Source organism: Chlamydomonas reinhardtii, chromosome 7, assembly GCF_000002595.2.
Source record: "Chlamydomonas reinhardtii strain CC-503 cw92 mt+ chromosome 7, whole genome shotgun sequence".
Classification (NCBI taxonomy): Eukaryota; Viridiplantae; Chlorophyta; class Chlorophyceae; order Chlamydomonadales; family Chlamydomonadaceae; genus Chlamydomonas; species Chlamydomonas reinhardtii.
Window position 1 is genome coordinate 6,202,500 of NC_057010.1, and position 18,263 is coordinate 6,220,762.

General features: G+C 65.6%; 2 protein-coding genes across 2 annotated transcripts; one reads left to right on the forward strand and one right to left on the reverse strand.

Annotated features, from left to right (window-relative positions):
• The first annotated feature begins 248 nt into the window (after positions 1-248).
• Positions 249-2,545, forward strand: CHLRE_07g356400v5 (uncharacterized protein). The gene is made up of 8 exons (XM_001702011.2): positions 249-412; positions 486-577; positions 645-693; positions 789-864; positions 960-1,026; positions 1,424-1,540; positions 1,719-1,790; positions 1,989-2,545. Exons 1-8 carry the CDS (start codon positions 361-363, stop codon positions 2,013-2,015), a joined length of 552 nt encoding a protein of 183 aa, XP_001702063.1. The 5' UTR covers positions 249-360; the 3' UTR covers positions 2,016-2,545.
• Positions 2,546-3,987: 1,442 nt separating this feature from the next.
• CHLRE_07g356450v5 (uncharacterized protein) lies at positions 3,988-18,213 on the reverse strand. The gene is made up of 18 exons (XM_043064664.1): positions 17,531-18,213; positions 17,237-17,456; positions 16,721-17,087; positions 15,826-16,555; positions 15,273-15,666; positions 15,060-15,127; positions 14,374-14,861; positions 13,508-13,578; positions 13,003-13,202; positions 12,586-12,917; positions 12,191-12,271; positions 11,920-12,024; positions 6,757-11,724; positions 6,490-6,579; positions 6,182-6,317; positions 5,263-5,997; positions 5,017-5,171; positions 3,988-4,892 (listed from the first exon to the last, which is right to left on the reverse strand). Exons 2-18 carry the CDS (start codon positions 17,332-17,334, stop codon positions 4,683-4,685), a joined length of 9,228 nt encoding a protein of 3,075 aa, XP_042923232.1. The 5' UTR covers positions 17,335-17,456; positions 17,531-18,213; the 3' UTR covers positions 3,988-4,682.
• Between the last annotated feature and the right edge of the window lie 50 nt (positions 18,214-18,263).

The following is an 18,263-nucleotide window of genomic DNA, read 5'->3' on the forward strand; positions in this document are numbered from 1 at the left end:
GTCTCCGGGCATCTTGGAGCGGCAGGCAAGTCACCTGTCGAGGGCAAAGCCCCATCCATGCCCTCCAGCCTTTACCCCACCCCCAATCTAAGAAATTCAAAGCTAGGCACGCTCACAGAAAGGTCCTACCGCATGTGAGGGGGAACAAGTAGGCGCGGGAGTGTGGGTGAGGGCGCGCCCCGTGGCCCGTGCCATGGATGCGAAATGCACGTTAATCACAGCCCCAGCCTGCCTGTTCCAGACCTGTGGCTCCAGAGCATACGCATATAGTATATTGCTGGAAGCAGCATTAAAGGTAGTCCACACGCTGCTCACGTCAGAGAGAATCGCGTGAAGAACTCCTCGCTCGCGGCCTCGAAGATGGCGCAAATCACTCCGGAGGTCGTGCTTTCCTACACAAAACCAGCAAGCGGTGAGGAGGTCTCGCTGGATCGGCTCTGCTGGGCTCGAACATGGGCTTACTCTCGGTTCTGTGCCCTGCGAAGGCTACCTGTGTCCCCTGAACGCGAACACCTTCGGGATAGAGTTCCTGAAGTTCGAGATCAAGGAGTATGACACCAACACCGTCGTGTACCAGGTGCGGGCTCCGCAAGCGACAATGTGGCCGGGACATGCCTACCTGACCACTTCCCGAGCTGCCACAGGTTGCCCGGGAGCCCGACTCGGAGCCGCTCCCCGAGGTGCTGGACCCAGGTAACACCAGAATTTGCCACCGCATGCCCTCGCAACGCCAGCGCGGTGCGTGTTGCGGATCATTAAGGTCTTCCGGTGCTGGACTGGTTTCGCAGAGATTGAGGACATGATTCGCAGCGTGAAGTACACATTTCCTGCGTCATTCCTCAAGTTCAAGACCGTGCGGACGCTGTAAGTTCGGGTTTGCGCGGTTGTATTTGAGACCGCCTGGCTATTCCATTTCACTCATCTTTGGACGGAATTTGGATGGGCCTATGCTGTTGCAGGCTGGAGTTCTGCGTAGGGCCACAGCCGGTCAGCAACCTGCGCATGATTGAGCGGCACTTCTTCAAGGTAAGCAGCGGTCTTACGATGCGAACTCGGGGCACTTGGACAGGCGCTTGCGGCCGTGTTGCAGCGGGGAGAGAAAGGGATGCGAGGGGAAAGCGTGAGCAAGGAAGTAGAACGAGCGGTTGGGGGGTTGGCTGAAGTGATGGCCCTTCCGCGGACCCGCCCTCCGGACAACCGCCTAGTGGACAACTGAAAGCTGCCTGGATGAATGTATCGGGATGAATTTGAGAGGTGCAACGTGTGCGGCTACCCCATGCTGGCTGCCCGTGGAGACTGTACAACAGCCCAGGCGCGTTCGCGTGCCGGCCGCCCAGCTCAGAGCGCTCAGCGTATGTACAACGCCTAGCGATTCCGTCATAACTTCGACAATTGCTGCATTCTATCTCTTCGGGACACGCAGGACAAGCTGGTCCGCACGTACGACTTCGAGTTCGGCTTCTGCATCCCCAACAGCACCAACTCGTGGGAGGCCATCTACGATGTGCCCGAGTACCCCGCCGGCGTCATCAACGACTATGTAAGCGGGGGACTTGCACAACCTAGTTCACCAGCAACCAATATCTGGTCTTGTGATGCACTTCTGGGACTGCGACTTGATGTGTGAAACTTGAGAAGCCGCAAGCACTCGGTCAACAAACCACGTTGGCCGCCCACCCAGTCACACGCGCTGGCTGCAATGTTCCATGGCCGCACAGGTCACCTCGCCGTGGGCGCACAAGTCGGACAGCTTCTACTTCGTGGACAACAAGCTCATCATGCACAACAAGGTGGGCGCAGGCGCAGGGACGAGAGGGACATTGGGAGGTCTGCCTACGTGTTTTGCTTGCAAAGCGTTGTGGCATGGGTAGTGTCACCGGTGTGCCATGCATGCTCATCATTGCTTGCTGGCTATGCACAAGGGGCTTGCAGGGAAGCTTGCGCACAGCGCCCGACGACTTTCCCCCATCCACGTGCTGCCACTGCAGGCTGAGTACCAGTACGTGCAGGATTAAGCGGCGCTGATCCATGCGGAGTATGGCGCGTGCCGGACTTGGCGAGCGGCTGTACAGGGCGCGGTGGCGTCCTCGCGACTTGGATTACGGTGCGCCATAGGGCGCATTGCACGGCTGTGCGTGTGCAGGCGGGCGGTTGCGAGCGAATACCTCGACCTCCAATGCTGGGCCGATCACTTGGACAACGCGTGCGACATCACTGTAAGCTGGAACGTGCATACCACTTTGGGTGGGGTGGGCAGGCACTTGAACTGAGAGGACGTGTGGTTACGGTATGAAGTGTTTGGAGGGTGACCATGGTCCTTGGGTGACCAGGTTGCAAGTAGGCGGGATTACGTGGTGCAGTTGAGGCATGTATAAAACCTGGCGTGAAGCAGTGCTCCTTGAGCCATCAGCAGATGTGTAATACCATGTGTTGGGCTGCAACTTGTGTAACGGTCAGATGTAAGTTCGGTCATTCTTGGCAGCGCCGTGGCGGGCGCTTCGCCAAATGAACGTTACCGTTGATGCAGGTGTAACGGCGACCTCGAGGCAGATGCAAGCCGAAGAAGCAACCTGCGCAAACTCTGCAGTGGGTGTGGATCCAGTAGGTGTGGAGGCTGAACCACGGCGCCCTGGCTGCATTCGCACCTGGCGGGCGGTGCGATGGGGCGGCAGGCAGCAGGACACGAGCTACAGCACCAGAAGCACGGGCGGCACCACCACCAGCGCGGGCGGCTGGCAGGGGCCAGCGTCAGTGCCTCAGTGGGACAACGGCGGGTCCAAACCGCCATCCTGCGCAGCTATCACGCCGCCGCCTGCGCTGTCACCAGTACCTCGGCGGTCCAGCTCCTGCGCGCAGCGGACATGCCTCGTCACCGCAGCAGTCGCCCCGGTCTCGCTCACCCCGCTCTCTTCCACTGCCCGCTAGCTACGACCCATGCCTCGAATCGCTCTCCACGTAGCTCTCCTCGCTTCGCGTTCGTCGCATTTCTCGCACTTCGATGACTGCCAGCCCCACTGGCCACTGCGCACAGGCCGCCGCAGGATTATCAGCACTGTGGTGCAGCTCACGTCCTTCCGTCGTCCTCCGTGCCCCTTACAAGTTTTAAGGGGAGGACAAACAGTAGAACGTTGTCCTTTGTTGGCCCGGCCCAGGCCTCCGGTGTTCGTGCGCACCCCCTTAACCACACACACGCACATACACACACGCCCCATGCATTGTGGTCCGCTGTTTATGACATCGCATGTGACAAATGCCACCGCTCCTCGTGCAAGCAACTGTGCATGCGCCTGGGCGGCCAAGCTGTTGCCGCGTGGAGAAGTATCACACGACGGACGTATCCTGTCGTGCGAGTGTGCATCCCAACGCCTGCTGTAAGCTGTATTATATCTATTTAGATTGGCCAGTTTGTCATCAGCACTTATAGCTCAGTTGGTTAGAGCACCCGTTTAGTAAGCGGGAGGTCTCCAGTTCGAATCTGGATAAGTGCATGATCACATGTGTTTGCGAGCCCGCACATGATTTTGCACCTCACGACACCGCCATGCAACGCGTGTATGGTGCTTGGGACCGTGTGAACGGGTGGGGTTGGGGCGGCGGCGGCGCGAGGCGTGTGTGCTACCGGTCTTGCCCCGAGGGGGCGGGGAGGGTTAGCATTCAGGGGGCGGGGGCGGCGGCGGCAGCGGAGGGGTGTGCGATGGGACAGTGGTAAGGCAGGTTGGTAAGGTCCCGTAGGGTGCAGCTGAGTCCCAGAACCCAGCAGATGGCAAACAATTTGCAACGGCAGGGCAGGAGTACGCGGCCGGTCGAGCGCCGGAGTTACTGTACCGACGAGTTGCTGGCTGGCTGGAAGTTTGCTGACGCGCATTCCTCACGCTCCGGGCGCCCGGCCAGGCGATAGCACCACACAGACACACCGCAACGCCACACTCGCGAGGCAGCGGAGGGGGAAGGTCGGGGTGTGTGGAGGGAGGCCAGTTGGGGCTTTCAAGCGTGGTCGGTGTTCAATATGTCCTGCCATGCCTACGCTTGAATGTGGACAATGCTCCCTAACCGGGCAAAAATTGTCTGCGCACACATGCACCGCCGGCTTCAATTGCCAAGCGGGTCTGGCTATGCTCCTTTGCCGGGCAATTTCACCGCCAACATCTCGACTGCCTTTCACATGGCAGCCCCATACCGTGTTTCTCTCTGGGCCGGAGACGGACCCTCGCGGCGTGGGTACGGTGTGCCCCCGCTTGTCGGACTGTCCCTTCAATTGTAATTCGCATCCATACAGTCGCACGTAATGTGAATCTTGACTGTGAACAAGGCTTGTCATACGCCAGACGGCAACCTCGCGACCAGCGGAGAAGCAGACAATCGACATTTTTGCTTGAAGTTTGGACAACCCCCAGTGGACGCGTCCCAGTGGACGCGTCCGCACCAGCCATGGCACCGAAGCGAAAATTGGTGGCAGGGAAAATTCGGGCGGAGCGAGAAGTGCCTTCGCGCGTCCATGGACAATTGACGGTAACGGCGCACATGTCCCTTCCACCAAATCTCTCTTTTCCGACTTGGATGAGCTCTGAGTACTGCGCAACCGCTAGAACTGAGCAGGTGGTGAACGAAGCCGGCAACCGTATGCCGTCAGCTAGGCAGGGCCATCATAAGAACCTTCATCACAATGCACGCACCGTCCCCGGTCAAGGCGCCCCTTGCTCCACCCCCTCCTCCTTATCCTCCGCCTCCTCGTCCTCGCCTCCCCTGCCATCGGCCTCCTGCTTCACACGCAGCGCCCACAGCTCCAGCTGCTCCTTGACGCCCTTGAGCTGCATGGTGCCCAGGTTGGTGGCGGCCACGCCAGACCCCAGCGTGGGCCGGGCGGCGGACCAGGCGGCGTCGCTCACCAGCAGCTGCGGTCACCATAGGGGGGAATGACATGACGATTACAGTCGGGATACCGGTATTGCCTTTCCCTTCCATTCCCTTGCCCCCGCCCGCCTCCGACCCCAAACCCCAGCCCCCCTGGGCACTCACCGACGCCGCCTTTGCCTTGGCCGCGATGCGCGCTGCCCGGTTCATGGGTCTCCCCACGTAGTCCAGTCGGCCGCTGCGGGGCACCAGACGCACCATGGCCCGGCCGTAGTCCACACCGATGCGAAGACGCAGACCGCGCTTCACGAGCCGCCCGCCTGTGCGAAGTAACAAATAGCAATCCGAGTGAGCGGCTGCCGACAGCACAATCAGTGGCGCGCGCACAGAATGCTTGTCCCGTCGCCTCACCTTCCCACGCCTCCTCTGTGAGCTCGTGCTCCAGGAACCCGTCCGGCCACTCCGCCGTCAGCATGGCCTGCAGCATATCCAGGCCCCAGCCCACCGCCGCCTCCGCACACCCAAACACAAGCACCCAGTGCCCGCCGTCCGCGGACGAGGCTACCACATAGCCCCCGTGGCGAGACGCCGCCTCCTGCGCCATGTCGCAAAACATCTCCAGGGCTGCGCGCACAATGCCAACCCCGCTGCAATCGGCAGCGCTGCCCATCATCAGGCCTGGCGGCTGGCCCATTCCAAAGCCCAAGATGCTGCCTCCTGCAGCGCCAGTGAAGGGCATCGCACTGCCACCTGAGGCACCTGGGAAGCCCAGCACAGAGGCCATGGGACCTGCGACCGGGCCCTCCAGAGGGCGGCAGGGCGCGAGTGCAGCTGCGGACGCCACCGCCGCCGCGCGCATGAGCCTCTCCTGCACCAGCGCCTCCCAGGCCAGCAGCGCCTCCACGCCCACCACATTGCAGAACACGGGCGCCACCAGGCCGGCGGGCGCGGACAGGCAGCCCGGCACCAGCTCCGAGTGCGTGCGCACGGGCGACGGCAGCAGCGCCAGGCGGCAGGCCAGGGCGGGGAACACCGCGGCATACAGATCGCGGGTGGCGGGCGGCAGTTGGGGGGGTGGTAGGGTGCTTTGTCCTACTGCAGCTGCAGCTGCCGCGGCCCGGCCAATGACCGACTCGCTGTCCCTCTCTGTCAGGTGCACAGCAGAGTGGTAGCGGCGGCTGAGCGTGTTACAAACAAGTGCATTCGTGCACTTGGAATGGGTGTGCTTGGAAGTCCTAACGAGTGCCGCCGCATCATCCCGCGTGTGTGCTGCACCCTTTCAGCCATACGGCACGCCTGCACCCCCACAACGTGTCACGTGGGTTCTCACCCAGCTGCGGCGGCTTGATGACGTGCTGCCCCAGGTGCAGCAGCATGGCGCACTCCGCGACCACACCCGCCGCCCCGCTGCGCAGCTGCTGCTGCAGCGCGCGGAAGGCGCTCCCGCTGAGCACCACCATACCACCCTGCGCCGCGTGATATGGCCAAGAGCTCATCCAGGTTAGCGTGCGGCGGAAGACCGTCATGCTGTTTGCCCGGATGCAGTTGCATACGGCCGGCCCCACCCCCCTTCCCCCCTGCTCCACCATGTCACATCCACACCCACCCGCACCCCCCTGCTCCTGGGTCAACACCTACCATGGCCGCGTCGCTGACCTCCTTGGCGGCCAGCAGGAAGTCGCCGGTGAAGGCCGCCGCCGCCATGCCGTCCTGAACCAGAGTCAACACCTGCGCGTGCTCGCCGTGTGCCGCACACACACCCACACCCACACCCACACACACACACACGCGGTCTCATGTCAGCCACACAGACTTGGCGAGGTCAGCAACACAGCTGCCAGCGGCGGTGAGCGCCAGCCGGCACCGCACCACGGCGCGAAGGTGCCTGCATGCCCGTGTGCTCACCTCGTGCGTGCGCGGCCCCGAGTGCAGCCCCACGCGCACACGCAGGCCCCGGAACGCCAGCACCGGCTCGCCCTGCTGCTGCGGACCGCCCGCGCCACCACTACCAGGCCCGGCCGCGGTCATGGACGCGGCCGCTGCAGCGGGCGCGGACGAGTTCAGGCCGCCGATGCTGAGCCGCCGCATGAAGCGCGGCGTCTTGCTGCCGGACGGGCGGTCGCCGCCACCGGCTGCTGGAACGCCACCACCCCCTGCCTCTAGGCCGCTGAAGGTGCCGCGCACGGCCTGTTGCTGCGGGCTCTGTTGCTGTTGCAGCAGAGCGGGTACGTCCTCGTTCCGCAGCCGCTCATAGAGAGGCCGCAGAGCGTCAGCGATCGTGGCCGCCGCCATTGACAGCAGCCCGCCACCGCCTGCCATCACAGGAGAGGCGGCGGCCGGGGTGCCGCCGCGGGGCACTGCAGTTGCAGGAGCCGCTGACACGCGCTGCTCGCTTGCAGAGCGCTGCTGGCCGCCCGTGGAGACACGCCTATCCGCCCCGTTTGCACCGACATCTGCGGCCGCTGCCGCACCTGCAGCCAACACACTGCCGCCCGCGGTGGCAGTGCCGCCGCCACAAGACGCCGCGCCAGAGGTCTGGCTATCACCGAAGCTGGGTGGCGGCATGCGAGCACCGCTGTGCAGGCGCTCATCAAGCAGCGGCAGTGCGCCACCGCCGCCGGGCGAGCCTACGCCAACACCCGCCCGCATCACGGCCGCCGCCTCGTGCGCGGCGCTGTTGATGTCGGCCCACAGCGACGCAAAGAACTGCGACACCAGCCCCGGCACGATGGCGCTGCGGCCGCCTGCCGCGCTGGCCGCCGCCGCCAGCAGGTCACCCACGCTCACGAGATCCCGCGCGCCTGCAGGCGGCTCGTCGGCGCCAGGAGCGTCAGTGTCAGCAAGATCCATGCCTGCAGCATGTGCGGGCGCGTCCGCAGCCGCATGGGAGCCGCCGGCTCCCCTGTACTGTTCGCCGCTGACAGTGCTGCCGATGCGGACGACGTCAGGCCCCACCATGAGCGGCCGCGGCAGAGGGCGCCGCGGCCCTGCCTCGATGTCCACCGGCCCCAGCGGCAGGTCATCCGTGCCAGCAGCGCCCAGCATGACAGCCCCGCCGCGCAGCGGCCTCCCCGCTACCGGCATACCGGCGGTCACGGACGCCGCACGCGGTGGCAGGAGGGTGCCCGCACTAAAGGACGCCTCGTGGGCCTGTTGCCGCAGCTGCGCCAGCTGCTGCCGCCTCTCGTCTGGCCGCATCAGGCGCAGGACGGTCAGCAGCAGCGCCTGCTCCCGGTCCGCCGAGGCGCGCGTCGACAGGGCCGCAGGCGAGCCGCGACGGCCGCTGCGGCCCTCGGTGCTTGCGGCTGCTGGCAGAGGCCGCAACGGCGACAGCAGCTGGCGTGGAGGCCGCTCCGCCACCGAAGCTGCGGGGCTCAACATTTGCTGCTGCTGCTGCTGCTGCTGGTGTTGTTGTTGTTGTTGTTGTTGTTGTTGTTGCAGGAGCTGCTGCTGCACCTGCAGCTGTAGCAAGAATTGCTGTTGCTGCTGCCGTTGGTCAAGTCCCAGTCGGGAGCCCGTACGGGCCACCGTCGGGTGGAGGTCCTCGATGGACGCACGCGGCAGCGCGCCGCCGCCGCCGTTGCCGCCACCTACCCCGCCGCTCGACATCAGCGGACTTCCAGTGCCGGCAGCAGCGGCGGCAGTAGCACCCACCATCACCCGGCCACCGGACATGAGCTCCACGGGTGCCGTGATGGCGCCCGGAAGGCCCGTGCTGCCGCCGCCCGCGCCACTGCCTCCAGCCGCGCCGCCGCGCCGCCCGCCAAGCCCGCCGCGCAGTGCTGCCACCGCTAAGACCTGCTGCTCCAACGCGGTCCAGGGCGAGGGCGATGACCGCAACGGGTTGCGGCCGCTCCCCACGCCCCCTGCCGTTGAGGGCAGAAGCAGTTGGCCGTCCGAGTCCGCCCCACCGCCACCCGGGTACGGCAGCTGGGAAGGGTACACCGGCTGCGGCAGCGGCTGGTGGTGCTGCGGGTCGGCGAGCGGTGGAGAGGGCGTGCCGGGGCTGGCGTGGGGCGAGCCGGGGCTGCCGCCGCGGCGCAGCAGTGACGGCATGCGCACCGACACGAGCTTGGCAAACAGGCGTTTGAAGGAGCTGTGGAGTTGCGGCGGCGGCGGCTGCTGCTGCTGCTGTCCGTAATGCATCGGCAGGGGGCCCTGAGCCATGTGATCCACGTGGGCCATGTGGGCCATGTGCTCTGGCGGCGGCGCGGATGCGACCCACATGTAGCCGGGGGGGTGCTGCAGCCGCCGCGCCGCCACCGGGGCGTCGGCAGCTGCCAGCAGGTCCGCATGCGCGGTCGCACCAAAGTCGGAGGGCGCAGCTGCCCCCCTGGACAAGTGGGACCTCTGCTGTTGCTGCCCCTGGAGCCGCGGGCCCTGCAGGTGCCACCTGCCCGAGTCGCTGTGGGTCAATCTGGAGCCCGCAATGGGGCTGCTGTTGATGCCGCCGCCGCCGCCGCCGCCGCCGCCGCCGCCGCCGCCGCCGCCGCCGGCCTCCCGGCCGGCGCTGCCGGCGGCCTGCATCGCCGCCTGCATGGACACCCCCGTTCCGCTGCTGCCTGCCCCGCCGCTGCGTGTGGGCGCCAGCATCATCAGGCTGCTAATGCGCCCCACCAGACCTCCCGCCACCATGGCAGCCGCAGTAGCGCCCGCTGCAGTGCCGTCGGGAGTAGCAACCGGGCGGGAGATGCTCACGGCAGTACTAGCAAGGCTGTCCGCTTGGTTGTAGGCAGATAGCCGCTGCTGCAGGGAGGCTGTCTCTGGCAGGAGGTCGCCCATGCCAGACGCCCCTTCCTCCGCCACAGGCTCATACCCACACTGCTGCTGCTGCTGCTGCTGCGGTGGCATAGCAGCCTTCTGTGGCAGTGTGCTGGAGCGGAGCAGGCGCCGCCCGCTCTGACCCGCCAGCCGGGTCGCGGCCATAAGGGCGCGGCCCGCGCCCGCAAAGGCATTGGTGGCGGGGGCAGAGGGCGGCGCCACCACGCCGACTGCTGCTGCTGCTGTGGCTCCGGGGACTGCCCCGCTGGGCGGCGCGTGGTGGCCCGAGGGGCTGAACACCGTTACCGGCTGCTGCGGCAGCAGCACATGCGCCGTGGGCGTGGGGGACGCATCCCAGGTGACCAGCGACTGCCACTCCGACTCCACCTCAGGTGGCGTGTCCTCCACCGCAGGCAGCCGGGCGCGCCGCGCGCCCCGCAACGCGCCTTGGCTGCTGCTGGTGCCGCTGCTACCGTTACCCGACAGACCGGACGGCTTGGCGGCAGTGCTTGCCAGTTGGCCAAGCGTGCGCCCACTGGCCTGCGCCTCCCCTTCCCGAGACTTGCTCCCCTCGCGGACAGAGACCGCCGGGGACACGGCCCAACGGACGGCCGCGACGGCAGCGGACATGTCGCCTGCGCTGCCCGCCTCCTGCAGCACCGCCGCCGCCACATCCGGGTCGGAGAAGCAGCTGCCGCGCTGATGATCCTCCTGTTCCGCCTGCTGTGGGGCTTGCTCGTCGCCCTCCTCCTCAATGACGGCCTCAGGCGGCGGCAGGGCCGCGGCGCCGGCGGCGGCGGCACGCGCGGCCCGGCGCCTCCAGGATGTGCTCCGCAGCGCCTCACCTGCAGACACACCCGCAGCAGGTGCGCCCGCAGTCGCAGCCGCGCCACTGCCGATGCTGCCACTACCTGCCACCAGGGGGGGCTGGGTAGCCCCCCGGCCGGCAGCCGTTGCTTCTGATGCCGTTGTGGCCGCGGCGGCCTGCAGGCGGACGTCACTTGTAGCAGGGTCCTGCGGCCGCAGTGTCGGTGCGCCGTAGCCGCTGCTGCTGACTTCGGCGTCTCCAACAACCAATGTAGCAGCAGCAGCCGCAGCAGCATGTTGCACGGGGGAGCCGGCGGGTTGCCCGGCGCCGCCCACGTCCGCCTTGCCGGCACCTAATGCCGCCGCCGCCGCAGCCCTTGACACAGTTGCCATCCTCACAGCTACCTGCTGCGCCCTGACGAAAGGAGACGGCATCGCGACCTCCTCTGCCCCCTGCCGGAGCGCCCGCGATAGCACCTCGTCCCCATCCCCATCCCCACCAGTGCCACCGCCACCGCCAGCGAATGGCACAACACCGCCTGTGAGTGATACCGATTGCTTCTTGGGCTTCTCAGCCCCCGTCTGCGCCTGCTGTAGCAGGGTCTGCTGCTCATGCTCCTGCTGCATGCCAAGCCATGTGGTGGACTTGCGCGGCTCCGACTGCCAGCGCACCAGCCGGCGCCGGTCCTGACTCACCTCCTTACCCACAGCCTTGCTGCTGCTGCCAGTGGTGCCGGCCGCAGGAGGTGCAGCCGCAGCAGCACCGGTGCGCGGTGCGCCGCCGCGCGCATGGCCGGCCACGGCGGCAGGCACCGCCGACCAGCGCGAGCCGTCACTGCCGCGCTCAGTGCCGGACACAGTGCTGCCGCCGCCCGCCGTGGTATTCCAAGGGGAGCTGGCGGAACCCAAGGCAGAGGCGCCGGAGGTTGAGGTGAATTGCGGCGGCGGCAGCAGCTGGGTGGCGGAGCGCTGGGGCCACCGTATAGGAGACGCCAGGTCCTCGGTCGGGCTGGACTGAATCGCCGCAGCGGTCCTAGCGGGGTGGCTGCCGGCGCCGTCGATAAGTGATGCCACGTCGGTAGGCGAGCCCAGCTGTCCCAGACTGGAGGGCAGGCGGCCTAGGGACACGGGCACGGCGGCAGGTTGCTGCTGCTGCTGCTGCTGCGCATGCGGCTGTGGTTGCGCCTGGGCTGCCAGCAGCAGCGGCTGTGGGGCCGTGGAGGGGCTGCGGCGCGCCACCCACACCTCCGCCGCGTCCGGCTGCTGCAGCAGCTCTCGCGGCCAGGGCTGCTCCAGCAGAGCCATCTGCAGCGCGGCGGGGGGCACGTCCGCGGGATGCAGCACGTCTGCACGTGCAGCTACAGGGATACCGCTACAGAGATACCGAATGGAAAGCACCTCGGATAACCGCCCAGACTCAAATCGTGTGCATCATGCCAGCACCCTCTGCACGCCTTCGCAGGCTGCAAGCTGACCGCTTGCAAGCGGCAGCACACCCACCTGCACATCCAGCGCAAAGCCCAGCGCGTCGTCGGGCCCGTGGAAGGCCACCGCGAAGGCGTCGCCCTCCGTGAACACCTCATGTCCCGCATTGGCGGCGATGGCCTGACGCGGAGCGAGGCGAGGTCGGATCAGCACCACATACATGCATTTCAATTCAAAACAAGCAAAGCTGCGCCCCCTAAGTGTTGCAGCCGCAGGCCTCGCGCACGCAGCGGCTCTCCGGCCGAACCCTGCACTGTGCCGTGCGTGCCACCACGGCTGCGCCCACCTCGCGCATGATGCGGTGGTGCAGCGACAGGCAGTGGTCCATGACGTGGCCCTCCAGCACCTCCCACAGCAGTGTGGAGTTCTGCGGGTACATCATTCCCATACACTCAGAGACACAACGTACCAATTCCCATACACTCAAGTGGCTCACTACTGCTGCTGCTGCTGCTGCTGCTGCTGCTGCTCCTGCGCTGCGCGCTTGCACCCTGCGCAGCCACCGCACGGCGCGCCCCGACCACCGCTACCGCCACCGGCACCGGGGAGATTGAGACAGAGCGAGAGGGCGTGCCCCCGTACGCCCGCTACAGCGCAGCTCCGCGTAATGTACATGGCCCCGTTACTAGCACCATCCTCGTAGCAGTGTTGCAGGCGGGTAGGCAGCCCCCATGCGCACACCTGCACGTCGGTCATGATGAGTGTGGTGGCCGGCCCCGCGCCCGGCGGCTGAGCCGCGCGGTACCTCTTGCTGCGCGCGCGGGCGCCCCGCGGCGCAATGACGAACACGTAGCACACCAGCCCCACCAGTGCAAAGGCCAGTGCCCCGCCCACAGCCACCGCGACCGGCAGGCCTATGCGCAACGCTGCACTCGGCTGGCCGCTGGGGGCGGGAGCGCCGGCGCCGTCGCTGCGTCCGCCGCTCGACTTGGGTCCGCCGGTGCTGTTGGCGGGCGGCCGGAAGCCGATGGAGCTCCAGTACAGGCGCTGGGTGATAGCGGCGTACGGGAAAGCTGCGCGATGAAAGAGCAGGCAGCGTAGCATGGGCGGTCACTACTGTCCGGGGCGTCAATCGACACGCCCGCCCGCAGGCCTCACCGCTAAGCGCGATGCGCCCAAACTGGCGAGATGCATTCGCCGCCAGCTCTGCAACCACCGCCGCCGCCACCGGCCCAGCGGCATCAGCCGCCAGCAGCAGGCGCGCGGGGCTGGCAACGGGATCAGCCGTGTCGACTGTGGCACTGGCCGCTGCCGCCGCCGCGTGGAGTGCCGCCACCGCCATGTCGTCGAGCACCCGTCTGCACACACACACACACACACACACACACACACACACACACAAGCACACGCACACGCACACGCACAAGCACAAGCACACGCACACGCACACGCACACGCACACGCACACGCACACGCACACGCACACGCACACGCACACGCACACGCACACGCACACACATGTGGGGCCCCAGCAGCAGAGCCTTGGGTGAGCGGGCGTGGCAGCACGGTAGGTGGCGTGCGTGCCCCCATGGCCTAGCACACGTAAGGTTATTGGCTTTTTGTGATTCCCATGGCCCCCCGCCACCCCGCCAGTTGCTCGTACCTGTACCGGGAGCTGTACGGCAGTTGCATGTCCAGAGCGCTGTTGGCGTGCCGCAGGGCGCGCAGGATGGCCTGCGTGGTGTCGGGCGGCAGGCGGCGCGGAGCAGCGGGAACGGGAAGCCAGGGCAGTGAGGGAGGGGGAGGAGGACATCGGGCAGGGCTTGGCTCGGCCTACATGCGAGCCACATATTAGTTCCCTTGAACACGCACACACACACACACACACACACACACACACACACACACACACACACACACACACACACACACACACACACACACTAGCCCACGTCCAGCAGTTCCGGGGGTTCGCTGCTTTCTAGTGCTCCGCAACCGACGCCCGCCAGCATGACCCCATGCAGCCGATGACTCCTTATAAGTTTCTCGACGACCACAGCCTCGCTCGATCTTTTCCAGCAATCATTAGCGGGCCGGGACTGGGATGCGTGTCCTAGCTTGCTTGCTGCACGCCGCCCTTAACATCGCTGTCGCCATTTTCCCTGCTCGTGACACTTGCTCGCTGCCGCCCCTGTGCCTGCAATTCCTCTATCACCCGTAGGTGAGCTCGACTACGACCAGCGGGCGGGAATCAGGGCATTAGGCGTGCTGGGTCAACGTTGTAGCGCGCCCAGGGCGCGGCGCATACAATGCATATGGGTGCCACTCGGGGTCAGGTCGTTCGTCGATCGCCCGAGGGGGGGTTCCAGGCTTTTTGCGGGTAAGTATGACTACCGGGGTCGACGCGGCTACAAGACGCTCGGTATCGGTAGGTATCCGTAAGTAACTCCGTCGCGCCGTCTGGGCGGGCTTCGTTTTGTTGTTTTCTTTTCAACACACACACACACACACACACACACACGTGCGCACCTGCCGCACGGCCGTGAGGTCATTCGGGTCTAAGCCCACCACCTCCACCGCCTGTTGCTGCTGCGCCGGGTTGCTTCCTGCCACCACACCCGCAACGCCCAGGCTGCTGCCGGCCGCTGCCAGCTGCAGCCCACCGGCAGCCCCGCCCCCTATTGCGCTGTAGTCTGCGGGCAGTACTCGGGCCCCCGTCAGCAGCGGCAGCAGCCCACCGCACAGCCCTCCCACGGTGGCTGCAGCGGCCGCAGCGGCGTAGGACCCGGACAGGCGGGCTGATGTGGCCGGCGCCGTCGTCATCAGGGGCCCAGCCGAGGCCGTGTCCAACACCGCGCCAGGCGGCGGCATGGCGGCCGCGGCTGTTGCTACGGCAGCTGTGCATCCGCCGTTGGATACGGCTGGTGATGGTGGTGGTGTTCCGTTGCCGGTGCCGCTGGAGCCGCCCTGATGTTCGGTTGCCAGTGCAAGCGCCAGATTCTGCAGCTCCCGCTGACCTGGGTTTTCGTACGAAGGTGGGTCAGTATCAACCAGAGTATCGAGCGTGTTGAGTGATATTCACGAAAAAACAACCCGGTGAAGGCCAACACAGCTGCCGGCACGCAGGCACGCTGCCCTTCATTGCAGGCACCTGCCTACCCCTTCGGCCGCTCCTCACCGTGCCAACCCCCAACAGCAGCACCCCCACCACTCACATAGGCGGGCAGTGGCGTTGTCATCATGTAGCAGCTGCAATTTGAGATCTAGTTGAAAGCCCACACGCCTACGCAACACGCGCAAGAGGGCAGTGTAGGCAGCAGAGATGGGCAATGTGAGGAAGATGGGGCGGGTGGCTAGGACCAAGCACACGTGCTTTTCGTAAACCGGCGCGCCGTGCAGGGCTCGGCTGTCAGTGCCTGATGCCTCACCTTACGAATTCACTAACGCGCACCAACTGCAGCAGTGTTTGGTTGGGCGCCAGCAACCACACCCCACTGCCCTCGCCCAGCAGCGGCGCGCGGTTCACTAGCAGCGGCGGCGGTGGCGCTGCGGCTCCTGCCGGGCTGCCTCGCAACAGCAGGTCCTGGAGGCGTGACGGCACGGACACCTCCTCCGCGTGCGGGCAGGCGGCAGCTGTGCAGGTCTGGGGCTGCTGTGATCCTGTGCTGCCTCCCGTCCCTCCAGGGCCGCTTCCGTCAATGCTGCTGTTGGTGCTGGGGCCAGCACCTGCCGCCGCCGCCGCACCAAGCACGGGGGTTGGCGACACCGGCGCCACGGCCCCACTGCCCGGCAGCAGGGTGACACCCAGCTGACCGCAAGTGTCTGCAGCAGGAGCCGCCGAGGTCCAGGAGGGCTCATCAGCGGGGCGGCGACACACAGAATTGCGATATAGGTTACGTGCTGTACAGCGAGCATTCACAGCGCGCATCCTGATCCCTACAATCGCTGATCAGACCCCAGGGCCCCACATCCGCCACGCACTTGGTGCTCGGTCCCGCGTCAGCCGCAGCACCGCCGTGGCCCAGTCAATGGTGAACAGGCAGCGGCCCGCGGCAAAGAGCGGATTCACAGCCCCGCACGCCGGTGCGCTCCCGTCCGTGGGCAGCTCGCCGCCACCACCCCGCAACAGCTCCTCAGTCGACACACTCACATTGCTGAGTGACACCGCCGCACCGCCCGGCGTAAACGGCGCTGCGTTGCTGGCTGCCAGGGCCGCGTACGTCTGCAGCGCGGCCTGCATGGCGGGGCCGCCCACCGCGGGGCTCAGGTCGGTGGCGTTGAACCAGATGCCCTGCTGCGTGCCGTGCGTCTGCGCCAGGGACGCATACACGGCCGCCAGCAGCGCCCAGCCCTTGCAGCCCGGCTGCAGGTCGGCGCAAAGCACGTGGTCGGCTTGCCTGTCCCCGTCTAGGTCCGAGTTCCGCAGCGCGCTCAGCAGCTGCACCAGCAGGTCCCAGGTGGGGGGAAGCAGCTGCTCGGCAGCCGTGGCGTTAGGACCACCGCTGCCAGTGCTGTTACTGCCCACGCCCCCGGTCGCCACCAGCCGCTGCCACCAGTCGCGGCGGTAGAGCAATAGCAGCGGCGCCGCCGCGGGGCCGTCAGCGCTGCCTAGCCGCGGCGTGAGCAGCTCGGCCGGCAGCTCGGCCCCCGCGGCGGCGGAGGCGTTGAGCTGCTGCAGCCAGCTGGTGTTGCCGGCCGCGTGAGAGCGGAGCTGCGGGGAGGGGCACGGGGAAGAATAGGAGGATGGGAGGGAGGTTTGTTTATGTTCAATGCAGGATCAAAGATGGCAAGGCTCATTAGGTGCGGTGAGAGTTGGGTGGGCAAAATGCATCAGGTGGTCCCTGCTGCACACCGAGGCCAGGAAGCCAGCACTCACCAGGGGCAGCACGGACAGCTCACTCTCCCCAACCGCCACCGCGGACAAAGCTGCGGGCGCCAACGCCGTCCCTGCCCCACCGACACCCCCAGGCGCTGCTACGAACTGCGCGCCCTCCCACCAGCCCTCAGCGGCCACCGACAAAGCTTCATCTGCCAGGACGGCGTCCAAGCCTGGTGCCACCGGGCCCTGCAGCGCCGCCTGGGCCAGGACCCCGTGGAGCAGCCGCGTGGGCTGCAGCACGCCGCTGTCCGCACTCTGTAGCTTGGCGGCGGCCGAGTGGTCGGCCGCTATGGACGCAAATGAGGGGAGGGCCGGGGACAGACCGCATAGCAGGAGCTGTTCGGTCGCATTGCCGCCATGAGCCCTGCAGAAGCGTGGAGCGAGCAATAGTCTGGGTCGGTCGTGATTGGCGGTTGAGACCAGGGCCTGCGGGACTGGGCGCTTCGGGCGCACACGAACCTGGACCAGCTGGCACAAAGCGGTCAACGCCCCCACTCAGGTGCTATGACATACCCAGTCTGTCCGAACACACAGGGTAGAGCTGCCAGGAGAGAGCAGAGTGCGAGGACGGTCAACGTTGAGCCAGCATCATGCTGGGGCGTCAGGGACATTAACCCTGTGCGCCGCTGTCCAGGGAAACGCTATCTATAACAGGTGAACAACAAGTGTACCCTCATCTGATAGCCATGCTGCAGCAAATTCCTTTTGGTGGTGCGGCATCGCCAATGGGCCACTGCACAACGTACACATGTTTTAGGCCTGAGTTTTTGAGTGCCTGATTGACAAGCGCATATGAATGAGACCAACCGTCGTGCTGCCTCAAGCACAAGCTCGCTTCTGCCTGTCAGCCGACAGTCCACAACCGTGCGGGGGTTGGCGACAATGTCTTGGAGAGCTATAAAGCTTATATTCAAATTTAAAGCTCGTGAGGCGGTTTGTTTGCATACGTTCCCCGTTATGCCGTTATGCGCGAAGCCGCAGAGGTCTAGCGCAGGGCGAAATCCTGGAGCCACGTTCTCCTAGTATGAATTTATGCTATTACTGAATGTTATAATTACACATAAACTTATCATCGTTTATGTATACAGACAAGCACTCGGTTTCGCAATCGGGTCAAGCAACTTGACCGGCTCTGCCACGTAAACCAATTTCATTTGTCGCTACTCTGCTGAACACTATTGGCTGCCACAGTAGCAGTATTGATTTTTGGTAACTATAGGGAAGCTAAGTTTGTATAACCAGCACTTTGAGTGCGTGGGTCTTGATGGACTGCATCGTTGGCGTGGCGCTTCGCTTGTATGCAGGTTATAGCGCGTGAACCAACGCTGGGTCTTTTTGCGGCGCTTCTGAGGACTCAGGGTGTGGATACAGCTTTCCCGCCATCACTGTTATCGGCCGCGTGACCGGCTGACCTTCGCGTATACATGGGCACCGTTGCGTGTGGATAGTGCTGGCAGCATAATCTTGCGTGAATAACCGGCGCTGTCACAATGACGATCCAGTTGGTGTCGTGGAAACTCGGCGACGTGTCTGAACCCGT

What these genes read in the sequence shown, in the direction of transcription:
- CHLRE_07g356400v5 (XM_001702011.2), top strand. Translation starts at nt 361, where the DNA reads ATGGCGCAAATCACTCCGGAGGTCGTGCTTTCCTACACAAAACCAGCA. An exon ending in CTACACAAAACCAGCAAGCG is followed by an intron (nt 413 to 485) that starts GTGAGGAGGTCT and finishes TGCCCTGCGAAG; the next exon opens with GCTACCTGTGTCCCCTGAAC. An exon ending in CCAACACCGTCGTGTACCAG is followed by an intron (nt 578 to 644) that starts GTGCGGGCTCCG and finishes GAGCTGCCACAG; the next exon opens with GTTGCCCGGGAGCCCGACTC.
- CHLRE_07g356450v5 (XM_043064664.1), bottom strand. Translation starts at nt 17,334, where the DNA reads ATGTCCCTGACGCCCCAGCATGATGCTGGCTCAACGTTGACCGTCCTC. An exon ending in TGGGCGCATCGCGCTTAGCG is followed by an intron (nt 12,918 to 13,002) that starts GTGAGGCCTGCG and finishes TTCATCGCGCAG; the next exon opens with CTTTCCCGTACGCCGCTATC. An exon ending in TCATCATGACCGACGTGCAG is followed by an intron (nt 12,272 to 12,585) that starts GTGTGCGCATGG and finishes ATGTACCCGCAG; the next exon opens with AACTCCACACTGCTGTGGGA.